The sequence below is a fragment of the Rhea americana genome, unplaced genomic scaffold, assembly GCF_003343005.1.
Source record: "Rhea americana isolate MKP2758 unplaced genomic scaffold, rheAme1 scaffold_37, whole genome shotgun sequence".
NCBI classification, from domain to species: Eukaryota; Metazoa; Chordata; class Aves; order Rheiformes; family Rheidae; genus Rhea; species Rhea americana.
The window spans coordinates 688,788-707,145 of NW_028186501.1; the positions used below are offsets into that span (position 1 = coordinate 688,788).

The 18,358-nt window shown below is 36.0% G+C and overlaps 1 protein-coding gene across 1 annotated transcript in view; it reads left to right on the forward strand.

Annotated features, from left to right (window-relative positions):
* The first annotated feature begins 69 nt into the window (after positions 1–69).
* LARS1 (leucyl-tRNA synthetase 1) overlaps positions 70–18,358 on the forward strand; it is a 36,743-nt gene continuing 18,454 nt past the window's right edge. The window contains exons 1-20 of the mRNA XM_085312713.1: positions 70–121; positions 1,666–1,784; positions 4,990–5,077; positions 5,714–5,794; positions 6,278–6,418; positions 7,522–7,683; positions 8,316–8,428; positions 8,833–8,896; positions 9,404–9,471; positions 9,795–10,020; positions 11,140–11,227; positions 11,329–11,405; positions 12,026–12,079; positions 13,083–13,223; positions 13,849–13,926; positions 14,932–15,017; positions 15,109–15,174; positions 15,263–15,345; positions 16,039–16,177; positions 18,111–18,320. Coding sequence (XP_085168839.1) covers positions 92–121; positions 1,666–1,784; positions 4,990–5,077; positions 5,714–5,794; positions 6,278–6,418; positions 7,522–7,683; positions 8,316–8,428; positions 8,833–8,896; positions 9,404–9,471; positions 9,795–10,020; positions 11,140–11,227; positions 11,329–11,405; positions 12,026–12,079; positions 13,083–13,223; positions 13,849–13,926; positions 14,932–15,017; positions 15,109–15,174; positions 15,263–15,345; positions 16,039–16,177; positions 18,111–18,320 — 2,114 coding nt within the window. The 5' untranslated portion in view covers positions 70–91. The remainder of the gene's footprint in view (positions 122–1,665; positions 1,785–4,989; positions 5,078–5,713; positions 5,795–6,277; positions 6,419–7,521; positions 7,684–8,315; positions 8,429–8,832; positions 8,897–9,403; positions 9,472–9,794; positions 10,021–11,139; positions 11,228–11,328; positions 11,406–12,025; positions 12,080–13,082; positions 13,224–13,848; positions 13,927–14,931; positions 15,018–15,108; positions 15,175–15,262; positions 15,346–16,038; positions 16,178–18,110; positions 18,321–18,358) is intronic.

Sequence of the window (18,358 nt, forward strand, 5' to 3'; positions counted from 1 at the left end):
TCCCGTCAGGCGTGGCGCGGTGACGTAAGAACTACAGCTCCCGTCAGGCGTGGCGCGGGGAACTAAAGTTCCCGTCAGGCCTAGCGCAGTGATGTGGTGCTGCTGGCGGGACAAGATGGCGGTGAGTATGGCCCGGCCCGGCTCCATCCAGGGCCCGGCCGTTCGTCGCCCTGTAGCGGGTGGGTGTCGTTGCCCCAAGCCCCGGTATGAGGCGGCGCAGAGGGGTCATGACTCGAAACTGCCGTTCAGGAAGATTCGTTCGGGTGTACTGCAGAACTGCCTGAGGTGTCTGTCTGTCCGTCCGCGCGCGTGTCCGTCCGTCCGTCCGCTGCGCCGCGAGCTGCCCCCGCGGAGCCGCGGTGCGTTTAGCGGAGCCGCTTTCTCCGGTCCCCAGCTCCCGGCTGGCGCCGTGTCCTCGCGGGCAGCTTTGCGTTTCCAAGGCTAATGATAATTTCGATGTTCTTCGAAGGYTTCCGTCCGTGTCGTGTTTCGTGASGTGGTTCCGCAGTGTGCGGAGTCCTGGGAGCACCGTGAAGGGCTGGCAATGTGTTTTARCTAGCAAACGTTTTTAAAATTCCTTCAGTTAACAGTATTGATAGGAAATATTTCCTAGTAACTTASGCTGTTTTATAAAACCCATGTTAATTCTTGCAGCTAGTTTTGCCTTTTTTATAGATAACTTAATAATTCTTAAAATTACTAAGGTATATTATTGAGTAATGTAGTTTAAGAAACTATTGAGGAAACTTTTACATTGATGAGAACTTTTTATTAAGTTACAGCAGTATTTTTATGTTTTTCCTTCTAAAGGCATTTTGTGGTTTTCAGTAGGACCTATCTATTAAGATTCCTGCTTGCTTGTACAAGTAAGTTAGGAGCAACATCTACCCCAAATATCTTAGTGCTTAGATTTTTTTTTTGCAAGATCAATGTTTGTATCAAGATTTATGACTATGATAACTGTAGCATATATCTTATTTACACTTCAAGTATCTTGTACAATAAGAGAATATGAAGAAGGGATATTTAGTGTTTAATTGTGGTGTTTAAACACTGATAGGAAAAATATTTAAAGAGCTTTAAATTCTAAATAACTTTTCACTTTTTGAACTATAACTAAAGAAGAGCTGTATGTCAGACAATTTTGTTGGCCTAGGTGGTACTGTTTCCATCTAATGGATAGGAAAATCAAGAAACATTGCCCCAAGTTGATGGAAGAATCTGGACTGAAAAAAAAAATCCATTTTTTTTCCCACACGTGGTTTAAACACATTCTTATCTCCCCAACTGAAACATCTGTGAGTTTGTTAGATAATTAGTTTGTTAGCAGCACCTCTTGCATGTTATATTGGCTAGAATAGACTCTTTTACCTTGAAAAGAGGTTATTAGCCCTTTCCTAATAGTTTTTTTTATCTTGTTTTGGGTGGCTGAATCTAAATGATACAAGTGTACACAGAGCAGTGGTTGATCATCTCAGTGATACTCTTCCATGAGATGATGCTACAATGTTATAGGGTCCAGATAAATGTTTGTATGTAAATATGCTCTACAGTGCTGTGTTCAGTAACAAAATGAGTTCAGGAGAGGTCTGTCATACATTGTAATACAATTTTTGGTTTTATTAACTCATTCAACCAGACTTTTCTCCTTTTTATGTTGAACAGGAACGTAAAGGGACAGCAAAAGTAGATTTCCTGAAGAAAATTGAAAAAGAGATTCAGCAAAAGTGGGATGATGAGCGAGTCTTTGAGATTAATGCTTCAGACAGCCAGAACCAGAAAAGGTATCATTTCTTTTTTACAGATTTTATGTTCAGCTGTTTGAAATCTCCTTTGAAGTCCCCCCTCCCCCATCAAACCAGAAAAAAGTGTTGTTTTTTTTCTCTCCCCTCAAATGAATACTGTTCTCAGAGGAGGCTACTTATGTGTGCATTATATTGGCATTTCTGTAGCTGACAGCCTAAAGCTCTGGTATGGACATGCTGGCCAAGTTTCAGTCAGATGGAAAAAAAAAAAAAGCTTTCCTCATATTCCTTAATAGCATCAATATCAGCTGACTTTAAAAATAGATACTTTTTTATGACTTCAACTTTCTCACATAGCGAATATTTCTCAAGGTGAAGTCTGAGCCACTTCAGTTTAAGAAATTGCTGCCTTTCAGTTGGAAAGTACTATTGCTTTATCTGAGGTGCAGTGAATGAATTAAGGTATGTAGTCACCCTGCTTCACCGAAGAAATTGTTTAACAAACCTCTTGAGTCATGAAGTAGACTAACCTGTTCTACTCTTCATAGAAATGGATGAAGACCAGACTCGTGAAATTTAGTTCTTCAGATGATGGGCTGTAATTTCTTTTAATGTATGAAATATATTGCAGAAGTTTGACTATCTAGTTTAAGAGTCTCACTTTCAGTTTGGATTTTCTGCCCTGATCCGTAGCTGCAGTGAATTTAGTCTCAAGGCTGAGTAATACTTAATGACCAAAAGGGTCAGACAATTTGAATGCTAAATTAAGAGGTATAACAAAAACATTTGTTAYGTGAATATGTTTTTTGCTCAAATTGTAGAAATCTTTTTACTTAAAGGAACTGCAGTCCATACTGAAGTGTTCATTATATTACAGGTTGAAATTCAGGGCTATAATTAATGCTTACAATTTCTGACTAAAATCAAAAGTAGTAGGTTAGCTTTGTTTACACAGTTTTACTTTAATAAGCACTATAATAAGAAATTTCAGTGTTCAGTATGTTAATGTGGCCACCTTATAAATAGAGAAAAAAATGCTTTGCTAAACTAATCTTCTTGTACTTACAGTACTGTGTATTTACTTTAGTTTTTTTCTTAAACTTCTATTAAAAAAAAAAAAAAAAAAAAAAGCTGATACTAGTAAAGGCTGCCCTAGAGGGGAGAGTTGGTGCTACCGTGAATGTTTCTGCAGCCAGTCCTTAATATTCATGATGGGATTTAAACCCATCTCAGGAAAGGCTTTACTTATAGTGCTTCTGACTTTACTTATAGTACTTTTTTTTTGCCTTGGGCTTGAGTTCTTAAAGCTCCATTGTAATGTAGACTTTTTTCCAAAAGGAATTGTTTGATATAATCCTTGTTTGAACTAGAGCAGATTATATAGAGAGAAATCTAATCCTTATTTAAAGGAAATAGAATTCCACCAAAGAGCCCGTGGGTTTTTATAGTGTTTAAAAATATTTGTTTTCTTACTTGAATACCTTAATTTCAGCTTCCAACAGCTGCATTTTGTTATATTTCTACTTCCCTGTTAGACGTTTCCTCTGATACCACAATTCCATTTTGTTTGTAGAGATGCGTCTGGCCTGTGACTCAACCACCTCTTGTGTTCTGCTGTTTCCATGTAATAATGCCATCAGTAGGTTTCCTTTTGTTAATTAATTTTGTTAAAGGAAGGTAAAACACCTCTTTGGCATCAGCTCTGGGCGTGAACCTATACTGAGGTTTATCTGTGTCTTTTTCCATTCCCTAATGATATTATTTGCTACTTCTAATCCATTTGAACTGCTGTGAATTTTTTCTTCTCGCCTGTTATTTAATGATTTGTTTTAAATAGAGCATTCCTCTTTTAATTTTTACTGTTTTTAGTCAGCATAACATTCTGTTCTGGCTACAGCTTTTTGAGCTTTTAGTAAAATATTCTTAAGCTGCTCTTTATTGCAGAGATGGATTCTTCATTGTTCGTTTAAATTTTCTTGCAGCTGGTTGGTTTCTCATTTTTTTCAGCTTTGTGAGACTGATCCTTCTAAAATATTGGGTACATTTGGCTCTGGCTTGAACTGTTCTCTTTTCATGTGACAGATACAGGCTGCTCTTTTGTGTAAGCAGCTACCAAATTTTAACTTTATATTCAATCTCTGTTTGTCAAAATTAAATTCTCTTGTGGTAAGTGCAGTACTTAAGCTAATTGAGAGGGAACCTCTCAGTTACCTTGGTCACAACTCGCTTGGGACTGTCAATGCTGTAAGAAACAGAATGAGTTGCATTCGTGATTATCTGAATGTGAACAGAGTGCTCTAAGAGGAAGCCTATTTCATTGGTAACATGGTAAAAGGAACATACTGTGAGATTAAGAAAGACTGYTTTTAACTCTTGTTTTTGTTTCTACCTCAGAGTAACCTTTGGAAATTTGGTTAGGATGGAACCTCTGGAAATGTTTAGCATGCTTGGGAGCAGAATTTCTTTCACGTATGAGTAGGATTGATGCTTCTTATAGTAAAGACAAAGGTTTAATTATGAAACAGCAATAGAGGTTTAGGGAGGTCTCTGAGCAAAAAAAGCAGTGACCCTGACAATGTGATGTTTGTTAATCTGTTGCGTGGAAAAGTCAAGGTAAACCAAGATAACAAAAATGTGGTGTAACAGGTGGCAGCCTCTTAAATTGTAATATTTTGCAAGCAACCGATAGTAGTGCCTCTGTTATACACATTTGTATTTTAGTGGTAGTGTCAGAGCAAAGACAAGGCACAGAATAGAGGTAGAGTGCAAAGGTGGAGGTAGAATGTTTAGGTGTCTTAAAGATTTTGAAATTACTTAGTTGCTTTGAGAGGTCAGGTTACAGTAATACATGTTCAAACTGCTCTGCAACAGTATATCCCTATGAAATGAGTAATTGCTTGCAGGGTGTCACTAGAATAGCTGACCTCAGGCAGTGGGAAATTAATTTATTAAGGCTTTGCAGAAACTAATTTACAGAATCAGGATTAGAACTTCTTATCTTTTTTTAAAAATGTTGCATGTGTTTCAAAGTTTCTTTTGGGATGCCTGTCCTTTGTTTTTTTCTTCTGTTTTTTCTCTTTAAATCAATAAAACCTGTTAGTATGACAGCTGCTTAAGATCAAAGACTGATGTTATTCCTGAGGGAAAATGCTATTTTAATGTCACTGTGAGCTGATAATAGCTGAATGTTAAATATAGTCTAATTACATTAGACATTTTAATTCTCCTTTGTATTTCTTCTCAGCAAAGGAAAGTACTTCGTCACCTTTCCATATCCCTACATGAATGGCCGTCTTCACTTGGGACACACGTTTTCTTTATCCAAATGTGAGGTAAAAATTTCCCTTTGCTAATATCTTTTTAATTACTATTCAGAATCAAATGCTAATTTTGAAATTAAGTTTTGAACTAACAGACTGTTTTATAATTACTTTATAGACTCAATGGCATATATTCTAGTTTTCTTTTTCTCCATATTTTCTGTAGACATATTGGAGGTTGAAAGGAAATGGCACTCATCACATTCTAGGAGATTAGTCTAGAGGTGTTTCCTGCTTGCTTTCAAATTTGCCAAGACTTTAGCAGCTGCTACCTCTTACTGTTTAGCTGTTAAATGGCACAAACTTCACAGAGAACCCTGCAGTCTCTTTTGTTTCTTAATGTTGTGCTCATATCTGTGTGCTAACAGATCTTATTTACTCTTTGTGCAAGATTCCAGGAAATTGTTCTTTGCACCTATTTCTCTAGTCAAAAACAGCCTTCTGAAAATAAGAAGAACTTGCACTTATGCAATGAAGCAGTGGCAGAGCTCATTTTATTCCTTTAATTGGCTTCTTAGATGTTGTTCACTGCATTCTTCTGTTTTTAGTAACTTTATCTGAAAAATGAATTTTATTTTTTGAGAAGGTTGAGAACTTAGCTTCTTGCCATTCTTGTTTCATGTTGTTCTGTTTTTCCATTTTATATAGTTTGCAGTTGGATATCAGAGGCTAAAAGGAAAGATTTGTTTGTTCCCGTTTGGTTTGCACTGCACTGGGATGCCTATAAAAGTAAGATGATTTGAATCAATGAGTTTTTTGTTTTCCGTATTTAGGGTCACGTAAAGCGTTGCTTACTCTCTATCCAGAACATATGTTAATTTATTCAAAATTTCATCAGGATTGTGTGATTTAGAATCTGAATTTGTTGTAGTCTTAAAGATGTGAGTTGTAGTTGGACTGTACAGTATGACCTTTTAGAAAATAAAATACTCTAAAGTTAAGTTCATGTAGCTTTTTCTTTCATTTGCAAGACTATGCTCACTATAAACCTCTTCCTGCTATGRCAGGCTCTGATGGTGTTAGAGGTAGAACTTAATGTAACCTCCAGAAAAAAAGTTTAAAATGTTGTAGTGGAATGCAAAGCAATAGCAGTATCTGCATAATTAATATAAAAATTCATATTTGATTTATTCTGAGACAAATCAGTCCTTGGCAATTGCTCCAATCATAGTCATTGAGAAGTGCTGATAGAGTATCAAAAACTTTGTTTAGGCCTGTGCAGATAAGCTAAAAAGAGAAATGGAGTTATATGGCTGCCCACCAGAATTTCCTGATGAGGAGGAGGAGGAAGAGGAAAATTCTGCTAAAAAAGAGGAAGAGATTATCATCAAAGACAAAGCAAAAGGCAAAAAGGTAAACTTTTAAAATTTAAATAGCACAGAAATACTGTGTTTAAAAGTATGTATTATGGATCTGTTTTCCCTCCTACACACTCATTGGAGAGAAACCAATGATACAAATATTTAGACTATTTTTCTAGATAGGGTAGATTGGCGAGGGAGAAGGGTGGGCATGGACATCAACTACATATTTCCAAATGCACTATTTTAGTGCGTGGAAACTTCGTAATGGTGAGCTGGTGTACAATCAAATAGCCTGTGGAGGAAAAATCAGATCATCCAGAATAGTACTCTGAAAACTTTGTTGCACAAAGCATTCAAAAACTGTAGGAAATAATTTTGCTTTCTCAGCAGGAATAATTAGAGAATCTACTATTCTGATTATTATCTCTTTGAAATATTGGGTAGATATGCTAAGTATAATCATTAAAAAATCTTCTGGCTTATGAGACTTTTAAATGAGATTTATGATTCTGGGAGTATCACAAGGCAAAGAAAAGAAAATTGGGGAAAACTTTAGAAATATGTTCTTATGCATATTGTTTATATAAAAGAAATCCTCACATTTATAAGCATTAGATTTAGGATTCTGTCTATTGAGCATCAACAGAAAAAGTGATCTTGACTGCACTTGCAGGTGTTACGACTCGTGGAGATGTGAAAGATATTTGAAGGTTAATAGATGGAAAAAATAAAAGCAAAGTACCAGCAGAAGAGACTACCTTTTTGATTACGAGGRTATAATACAGGACTACTCTATCTTTTTGTGGCAAAATACTCATTTGTTTGACCAGGACCTCAATTAACTGATCTTTTTTTTGCCAATTTAAGCTCTGGCACGCCTTTTCTGCAGATGTGTTTTTTATGGATCTCAGGATGCAGCAGTTGAAAAGCAGATATTTGAAAGTATTCACTGTTGTAATCTATACTTTTGCCTAGCTGATATTCAAACTGAAGCTGTCTTTGCTGTTAGAGAAAAGTCACTAGAATATTTTTATTAATTTATATTCCTGGAAATAGAAACCACTGTGATAGAGGAGAAAATACTCTGGAGCATACAAAGCTGTTATAAATACAGGAGAATGCACTTTTTCTGATCATGATTATCTTTTTTAGAGTAAGGCTGCTGCTAAGACAGCCTCTTCTAAATACCAGTGGGGAATCATGAAGTCTTTGGGTCTTTGTGATGAAGAAGTAGTCAGCTTTTCTGAAGCTGGGCATTGGCTAGATTATTTCCCTCCTCTTGCTGTGCAGGACCTGAAAAGCATGGGATTGAAGGTAATTATGAAATCTAAAATTTTATTATGCAAGCGACTATTTTTAAAATTTCTTTTATTTATATTTTTGTTTTAGTATTTCTTCCCTCTGAGATTTTCTGCACAATAATCACATTATTTTAGAAGTCTTTCTAGTGATCATAATTCAAAACAAGAACTAAATCAATGAATTGTGCCTTGTACCTCTTACATATTAGATATGCTGTTATGTAGTTAATATTGACAGTAAYTTTAGGGGGAGTAAGGATATATTATCCTACTGACAACAAACTTCTGGAAATGCAGACAGATCATGATGTAAGGCTATACCGAAATTTAACTTTGGAGTGATTGATTAAAACTGCTTTGAAATTTGTAAAATTCACAWTTTTTTTTATTCATCAGACAAGGCCTTAATTTTAAAAATGTCAGCTCTGAAGGACTGTGCACACATAAGCTGCATAGATTTTTGTGGACTACTTTTTGTTTTTAAAGTATATGCCCTCACTGTGATGCATATTTGCATTATATTTTTGGATATATTTTTTTTTCTTTTTCGAAGTTTTAAGATAAATATTTTTTCTCATAAGAGTTTCTCTGGATTTCTTTATTGCATTTTGTTACCAGTAAAATGGGATTTCTATGCATTTTCAGGTGGATTGGAGACGTTCTTTCATTACCACAGATGTTAATCCATACTATGATTCCTTTGTCCGATGGCAATTCCTTACTTTAAGAGAAAGAAATAAGATTAAGTTTGGGAAACGGTAAGCCTACTGCTCTCCTTTCACAAAGAGTCTATCGTGGATATGGATGAGCTCAGCTCTATGAAAGATGGAACCTTACTGCATATCTTCAGAACTAGCTGCTAAAATCCCTTGATTTCAGATGTCCTACTAAATGTAGCAACGCAGGGAATCTATTGTGTTAGCAAAGTTTGTAAGATTGTGTTCTTATTTTTTATAGTTTTACAATGGATATCAACTCAAAGCAAAGCTGGGCCAATACTGAAAGCTTTTGTAAAACCTTATTATGGACATCAGTGGAAACTGATTCAGGCACAAATTGAAAATAGCATTTGGAAGTTTTCCTTTTGATAAAGATCGTATTTTTCTCCTGGTCTATAGAATACTGTGTGTGTGTTAGTAAATGAAAATGTGCCTTTTCCTAGATATACAATTTATTCTCCAAAAGATGGTCAGCCTTGCATGGATCATGACAGGCAAACAGGAGAGGTAATATATTTTAATGGTGATTTTTATGCATTTCTTATGATTCTTAAATAGTGAATGAGAAAAGTTGCATCTGAAGCAAATATATTTTGTACATACTGACTTATCTGTTCTCAACTGTCACTTTGTGTGAAAATTGAATGTCTGTATTGAGAACACTTGTTTTCAACTATGGATTGTGTTTTTCATTGCAGCTGTTTTCTGTGATTATTTGGTCATTTGTGTGATCAGCTTCACTACATTGTTGGAATAAAAGAAATAAGCTCTTACTAACTTTTGTAGTGCTGGGGTACTGGCTATTAGGAGTAAATTTTTGGACAGAGGAGTAGATGAAGGACTGAATGTATGTTTCAAGCTTGTGTTCTACTAAACAGCTGTTAGTATCAATGGAAGAGAGTGTCTCTACCTTAAGTTGCATTTGGATTAGGTTACTACAGAATAGAATTTATTTTCTTTACTGCTTCAGTAAACTTTGTATATTGATTGGTGTCCTGTTTATGTGAATTGTAGGGTGTTGGACCACAAGAATATACTTTAATAAAAATGAAGGTGCTAGATCCTTATCCTGCAAAGTTAAGGTAGGTTTCGAATTCGTAATGGCAAATAGGTTTTATTTTTAAGGCCATAAGTGGCCAAAATTAAGAGTTTGTTTTGCTGATGCAGGATGTAGATTTCATTGTTATTTCTGTCACTTTAAAGACTTGGCCTCTGTATAGAACTTCATTTTGAAGTTAAAATACAAAAATGGGGGGAAGAAAGCCCCAAAACCCTAAAGAGTACAATGATCATTTTCATCCTTTAGCAAATGTTATTTGTAGTTCACATTAGCTTAAAAAAACATTTTCTGTGTTATCCTGAGTGTTTTTTTTGATAYCTCATAAAATACATTTTCCCCCTCCAGTGGCCTAAGAGGGAAAAATATCTTCTTGGTGGCTGCTACACTCAGACCAGAGACAATGTTTGGACAGACTAACTGCTGGATTCGACCAGATATGAAGTATATTGGCTTTGAAACTGTAAATGGAGATATTTTTATCTGTACTCAAAGAGCTGCCAGGAACATGTCCTACCAGGGCTTTACAAAAGATAATGGTGTTGTACCTGTTGTCAAGGAGCTGATGGGAGAAGTAAGCATCTTGCAGCTTGTTGGCCAAGTTTGTCTGTTCCTCTAAAGCTAATACTTACAAAGGTGATGGTAAAAATCTACTGAAGAGTAAAGAAAACATARGTACTAGGGAAAAAATTATTGGAGTGTTAAGTGACCAAATAAAGCAAGCAAAGAAGAGAGCTTCCTTGGCAGCTAAGTTACAATTACTTCTGGGATATTAAGCAGGTTCACTAACTTGTACACAAATGCATTACTGTTGCCTTAGCTTTACTTGATGAATGAACGGTTGAAGTAACATTCTGCATGCTGGAAATGGTGATTTCTTTTCTCTRTAGGGAATGGAAAGCAGGGGAACAAAAGTAATAGCTAGAAAGTGTTACATGAAAAAGGATGGGAGTTTTTTGTGATATTTTTGTTTTGTTTTGTGGTGAAATTCCTAGAACATCTCTATGCATTTCTGCACAGTGATTGAATATTAGTGTTTTTTGGTATTTAGTATCCTTAACTACTTGTTCTCTGAATAACAATGTAATTAATGTCATTTGTTCATCCTAATACAGATGCTGTTTACACCATTCAATATCCATTCACTAAAACTTGTCTTGATTGGTCCTGCTTTGTATAAAGCAGAAAATAGGGTTCTTTGTTTCTTCTGTAGTGATGATAAGAATCCAGGCAAATTAGAGAGATATCACAACTATAACATCCATGCTACCTTTTATCAGTGCATAAGTGATCTTGACAACATGATTTTCCTGTATTTTGCTTGATCTAGCTTTTAAAACTGGCTAGCTAATTCATTCCTGTCTTAATGCTGATATGCTTCACATATTTGAAAGCAAATTGTTTACCTGCTTATTATCTTTTTCCAATTCTACACTTCTTTTTCTCTGAATTTCTTTTTTTTTCCATCTTCATCTGGTATTTGATTTTTCTACCAGTGAATAGAATAGTCAGTATATTGTCTGAAAACATACACAGATCTTTTGTAAGTGCTTCCTCTTTGTCAAACAATTAATTTTTCTTTATTTGTAACATGTAAAGAATGCCAGTAAGCTTAAGAGTATTAACTATCAGTATACTCAACCAGGCTGAAACAGTACAACTTTTAATGATGATATTCYTTTGCCTTGCATAGGAGATTCTTGGCGCTGCACTTTCTGCACCCCTAACTTCCTACAAACTTATATACGCTCTTCCTATGCTCACAATTAAGGAAGATAAAGGTAACATTAAAGCAGCATCTTGCCTAAGCCTGTTTGCACTGTGTGCATTCAATACTTGCTGACTAATCTTTTATCTGTTCCATTTTCTTTTATTTGACAAGGAACTGGAGTGGTAACAAGTGTTCCTTCTGATTCGCCTGATGATATCGCAGCCCTGAGAGATCTGAAAAGAAAACAGGTCAATCTGTTACCTGAATTATTTCTGTTCCAGATCATGGAGAGACAAGAGTGGATATCCAATGAGTAAAATGAAACTCTTAAGTTTTGCAGTCTCTAACTTGAAATCAAACTAGTTAAAAATAATGAAGTTAAAATCAATGGAGCTGGAATAGTTTTTTTTTTTTTTTTTTTCCCTTCTCAGACTTCAAGAAGGGCTTTGCACAAGATTCATGTCATTGCTGCAATTTAACGTAGAGAGGTCTACCAGTGTGGTAGAAATGAATGGCTGTTGTGGAAATGACTTCTGTAGATAAGATTAAGAGCTCTATATTCATTTCAAATGAGACTTAAGAGTAACTGTTGCTACTACAACTTCAAAAGTACATCAGTGTCTAAGCAGCTATAACTGGCTATTGAAATTCTGTCTCACTCATTTTCAGGGTAGAGTGATGATGTATTTTCCCCCTCTTAGAAATGTAGAAATTATGACAAAGAATCACCTTGGAAATCAGATCGGAATTAAATCTGAGGAATGATAAACAGATGGGGAAACAGTGTGTCTGCTTTATTAAAATATTATGTAAGTCCAAAAACTCTTCAATATTTAATGTTGTGGCATGTTTTTTCTAACTTTCAAAGGCTTTGAGGATGAAGTATGGCATCAAAGATGAAATGGTCCTGCCGTTTGAACCGGTGAGTCCACCAGAATGTGCTGCATGTATCGGTACACGTGGGTTTGTATCCTCTTAAATGTACCTGCTTCTTYGAGAATTGCTGTCTTTAAAGTCTCTTTCATCTGAAAGAGCTGGAATGTTTATATAGCAACCTAATATTGTCATGTTTCATTATAACTGTTAAATTTGGTTTGTTAGGGGATGCCAGCAAAGCTGTTATTCTATGCTATACTTGTGAGATAGTGTTAAGTTTTTGTGGAAGTTAGTATTTTTTTTTTGAGGACGTAGTGCATTGTTATACTGACAACCTTCTGACTGGTTAAAACATACAGTAATAGTCTGGCCTGAAAGACTGTGTTATCCATTCTCTACAGAGCTAAAGCACCTTATTCTTAATGCGAGCTCATGTCTGAATCAGTTTGTTAGCTAGAAAATACAGGTTACAAGTAGAGCCACCACAATGTTCTGTGTTGCCCATCCTTTTGCRCGCTAGTTTTCTGTTTGCCACTGGTTTCATGTCAGGAAATAAGTCTGGGTTATTGCTTCTCAGAGTCACACTGGGGATTACCAGGAACTCCTGATGCGATGAGTGGAATTGCACTATTGCTTTGTAAAGTCCTACCTAATTTGATTAGCAATAGATAATGTAAAGTTGCACGCAGATGGTTCGGAACAGTGGGAGTTCTGACTTTGCACAAACACCTGCTGCTGCTGCTCTCACTAGAATTCTTTATTTAATATTGTATGCCAAATATTTTGCCGAACTATTGTGCAACACGAGTATTTTCAAATTACTAGTAATTGTTGGCTTATCTTCCCCCATTCCTCTCTGGTTCAAGGTTGTTTGTCAGCCTATAGATTGCAAACCAAGAAAAATATACCTGGCTCTGTTTTGTTCAGTATATAGTTTCCAGTGAAATCTATGAAAAGAAAGTGAAGTCCATGAAACAATTACTTACATAGATTTTATTGCATTCATATAATTTGAAATGGGTTTCTGATACTGTTTTGTTAATTCTCAGGTGCCCATCATTGAAATCCCAGGTTTTGGCAACCTTTGTGCTCCATTTATCTGTGATGAGCTCAAAATTCAGAGTCAAAATGATAGAGAGAAACTTGCTGAGGCCAAGGAGAGAGTATACCTTAAAGCATTTTATGAGGGGGTAAGTAAAAAAAGAGGTTTTGCTGAATATTTTCTTGCTGAGTTTGATTAGAAGGGATAAAGGAAAGGAGGAAAAAAGAAGAAAGAAGGAAAAAAGATTGTAAGGAAGGACTATGTTTGCCTGTCTTGTTTTCCTGGTCAATTTTTCGATTTTTTTGTAAAGGCTTCTGCTGCAATGAGGTTCTGCCATTGGTAGAGGAATTATGTAGAACTGTAGTAAAAAGATTGGAGAAGTGTTTGACAGCAAATTGATGCTAATAATTTGGCTTCCTAGAAAGTGATTGTATTCCGAGGAAATACCAATTTTGTTTCAAGTATTGATTTGGGAATTGATAGGAAATGATAGCGAAATGATGCTTTTATCTGATCTCTGCATGTATAATGGCTTACTGTCACATATTCCTTTGAATTCTCTTAAGCTGTGTTAAACTCAAGCAAAATGAGGCAGCAGTTTCCATTTCTGACTAGCTATTTGGGATTCTGTGTGCGTGCGCAGGTGCATGTGCTGTAGAGTACACAAATTTATTTTGTGTAAAGATGACTAAACTTCCTATTTTTTTGCATGTCAGAGATTGTAATTTTTTTTTATTTTAAAAATGAACTCTCATATGGCCCTTGTTTTACAGGTAATGTTGGTGGATGAGTTCAAAGGACAGAAAGTTCAAGATGTCAAGAAACTTATTCAGAAGATAATGGTGGATAATGTATGTGGTTGTATGCATGCCACTTCTAAATTATCTGTGTTGTCTTTTCACAGTAGCTTAGTCACTTGAAAAAAAAAAAAAAAAGCTCCCTACTTTTGTTCTGCAGTCCTCTTTATGGTCCGTAGAATAGCTGCAGAGTACAAAATACTGTTCAAATAAGACCCTGTGTTCTTGAATTAAGTGGGATGAGTACTCAGAGAGATGTCTTATTCCGTGCGTCATACCACCAGCTTATCTAGAAGAGATCATTCTCATGCACTGATTTTCATTCTTGAAATTGTTGTGAAGATACTGAAAGTGTAAGATCCAAATTGCCAATCTGTTTCAAGCCTACCAACAAAGAATGTCTGACATGTAGACATTTCAGTTCTGGGTTTAGTCATGCAGAGAAGGAAGAGTAAATGAACAGTGATAGTGTCATTTCCATAAAATAAAATTTTCCTCAGGAAGCTGAGAAATGGAAAAGGCTTCTGCTTAGTCTATACTTTCTAGTTATTGCAGCATTATTGCATTCAGATTATAGTACACTTCAGTTTCATCCTGTATGGAATATGTGATTTGAGGAGGTAGAACTAAAACTAACAGTTCTGTTCTTCTTTCTCTCCTTGCCCATCCCTAACATTTTTCTAGCGGCTGTGACAATTGTGTAATGTGTTTTAGATTTTTATCATAACTTGCTTTTTACCTATGAGTAGTTTTATTCTATAAGGGCATAACTACTATTTTGTGCTTCTCTCCTTTTTAAGAATGTCTCCATGCTTGACAATTAATTGTGAATTAATACCTCTGAGGGATACATAGTCAAGTAATATCCTCATTTTACTGAAGTAGATATTCAGGCAGAGAGTCTGTRTGGCAGCAAAGGTAACACAATAAATGTTGTAAGACAGATTAGAACGAATTAGATGAATTATCAGTAAAATGGGAGGGTTTTCAAGACTATGCTTAAATACTTGTATCTTAGCTCTATTGCTCTTTTCATATGTGTAGCTGTATCTGTTTTAGGATGAAGCAATGATTTATATGGAACCTGAGAAACAAGTTATATCGAGGTCTGCTGATGAATGTGTTGTGGCCCTTTGTGACCAGTGGTGAGTGAAGTAAAGCTGTAGTTATAGAGTTACTGTAAAGTTGCATCCTGCTTGTGGATTTTTGTATTCTAATAACTTTTGCTGGTTATAGGTATTTAGATTATGGTGAAGTGAATTGGAAGAAGCAGGCATTGGAGTGCTTGAAACATCTAGAGACGTAAGTTACAGAAAGCAGTTATAAAGTGGAGTGATATTTGCTGATGGTGTTCTGAGAGAGTGGTTTTTTTTTTTTTTTTTCCTTACAGGTTTTGTGAAGAGACTAGGAGAAATTTTGAAGCAACTTTTAATTGGCTGCAAGAGCATGCATGTTCCAGGACATATGGCCTAGGTAGACAAAACACTCCTTTTCTCACTCAGTGCTTCGTGAGCATGATATGCATTGCTTCGTTTGGAAGGCTCGTTAATGCTACCCAAATTGATCTTTTAAAATCTAAAATCAAAAATGGAATAGTTAAGTGTAACATAGTTATCCAACTTATATCTTGACCCAACATTCCAGAGAAGACATGCTTTATCCTGATAACTCATGTGGCCAGATGTTTTATTTCTTTATTATTGCAGTGGTTTGGTGCAGCATCTCTTTAGCTCTTTACCTGGGGCATTATTCTAGAATGATCTACATGATCTGGTAGAATGAATACTGCACTAACACTTTTGGGTGTTCTCCTTCTTAAATACTTACCAGCCTTTATCTTGTGCAGCTTGTAAGATGCCAAAACAGGTGCATCTTGACATGAATTGCACTGTAATTCATAGAAAACAATAATTTGGAGCTGAAATTTGCTGATAATTGGGTTAAGAAGTGGACTACAGAAATTGTGAGTGTGTTTTCTTGCATAAGACTTTCAAATGTGTAAGTCTATTCAAAAAAAAAAAAACTTTTGAAGTGTAAGCATGAGTACTTGCCTGTGTATATATTCCACTAAAAGTCATAAAATGCTAACATATCTTGAGTATCATGATTGTTGGTCCTGCAAGTTAGGGTATTGACTATCTGATAACCGGCTTTCATCTTCTATAGGTACCCGTTTGCCTTGGGATGAGCAGTGGCTGATAGAATCTCTCTCCGACTCAACTATCTACATGGCTTATTACACTGTTGCTCATCTGTTACAGGGAGGGAACCTGAGGGGCCAAGGAGAATCTCCTTTAGGCATCAGGTAAGGAGAATGAATCCCTAAGTTTGCTGCTTTAGTTCTGTCTGCTGTTCTTGTGGATTCTTCTTGACGAAGTCCCGTCAAGCAGRCTGAATCTTTGCTTTGACAATTAAAAGGCATTATTGTCAAAACTTAACCTGATATTAGCTAAGTTATAGGAATATTGCAAGAGAGAAATAAGGCAAGAGAAAGGAGTGTGGTGGGGGGAGAGAAGGAAAATCCTTGAGAGTAGAACTGTATGCAAGTAAATCACCTTTTTAAGTACTTTCCAGTACTTGTTTMATTTACCTTGAGATAGTGTTTTTGAGCGAGTAGTATCAGTGGCTCCTGAAGTGTCTCTGTAGTGCTTGCCGAGACTGCTTTACAAGTATGAGGAACTATAATAAATTTTTTTGTATGCATACTTCAGAGTACAAAGTGGGCAAAATCACCATTTTGTTTCTATCACTGTGTTAAAAATTGGTATTTGCCTTAAGCTTAGACACTTTTCGTTCTCAACTAGTATGTGGAAACAAATAGTTTTTAGGCTGTCTTTTCTGGGATGCTTCAGAGTTTTGTGTGTCCAAATACTTAAGTTTGCTCTTTGACCTTTTGGTTGGAGTGGCCATGAATTTTAGGTGACAGAGCTGTCTATATCACAATGAGATGATGTAGTACAGTTTTTCTAGAATTGAAAAAAACACTATCAATTTTGCCTTGAATCTTATGCCCTAATCTTGTGTTWTCTGTGCTACTTTCTGGAGTATGTTTACACATTGGAACTGGAACTTTTTTGATACCATAAATCATACATTAATTTGTAAATCTTTTTCAAAGTAAAGATTCTTACAAGGAGAATTAATTCTGAAAGACTCAGCAAGGTTTTCATTTTGGCTCAAGAAACATAAATAACCTCTCTAATAGAGAGGTTACCTACATACTAGTCACATCTGGAAACAGGTCTTGAAGTGGGGAGCCTGTGCATTAAGTAAGAGATTTGATGTAGTTAAGTACTATAAATTACAGTGTACCTTTGCCTGAGTAGATAACACATTTCTTTTTAGTGTTAGCAAGCACTTTTTACTAAGACTATTTCTACAGAGTAAGGTAAATAAGGTATTTATTGGTGCATCTCAGCTTCTTGAAAGAAATATTTCTGTAGAAATGAGAAGGGGGTTTGTGTGTGTGTGTAGGAGGGTGGTTTTTGTTTTGTTTTTTGTTATGCAGGCCAAAGGTTAGAGAGTGATCATTATAAGTCCCCTCTCAAGGAAGGCATCTCACTGTAGTATGGTCTTTCAATTTGTAGATCCTACCTCTACTAACTGGTAGAATGTATTACTTTGGTAAATGTTAATTTTGAATGGATTCAGTATCCCAGCTCTATGTTGGTAAGGTGGGGAAAGAATGTAAACTTTTCAGTGYGAGAGATGACCTTGAACTGTACACCAATTTCTCTGGTACTTGTGCTCTTTCCTCTGCTTTCATGGAAACTGAAAGGAATTGGCTGTATGACCAGTGCAAGGGAAGACAGAAACTCACATACTAGTAATTCATATTCAGCACTCAATTAAGGTCATAAGTGGTGCTCAGAGGGGGGCGTTTGGAAAAGAAATAGTCTGGTTTCCAGGACATTYGAGGTTGTGCTTTAATTAGTAACTGCTTTCTCTTTACAGCAGTTCTCATGCTTTATTGGGAAGTATCAAAGAACATTTTAAGTAGGGCATASCCTCAGTTAGCTTTTCTGACTTCTAATTTGTTTTTTTTTTTTGACTCATCCCTTTGATCTTGGACGAAGTACCAGTATGTTTTGTCCATGTGTGTTTTAGTTATCAAATGGAGTATGTTGTGAGAATGTTAAGCCATAGTTTAGCTTAAGCTGTTTTGTTAATTCAAATGTTGTGGAGTGGAAGAGTCATTTCTTAGTCTCTCTTACTGAGATGTCAGTAATTCCATGCAGACCACAKCAAATGAGCAAGGAAGTTTGGGATTACATCTTCTTCAAGACAGCTCCATTTCCTAAGACAGAGATTCCAAAAGAAAAACTGGACCAGCTAAAAGAAGAGTTTGAGTTTTGGTATCCTGTGGATCTCAGAGTTTCTGGCAAAGATCTTGTTCCAAATCACCTGTCCTACTACCTCTATAATCATGTGGCTATGTGGTCAGAAAGGTAAGTTGGAAGTAATGCAGAACAGGTGTGCAGGAGAT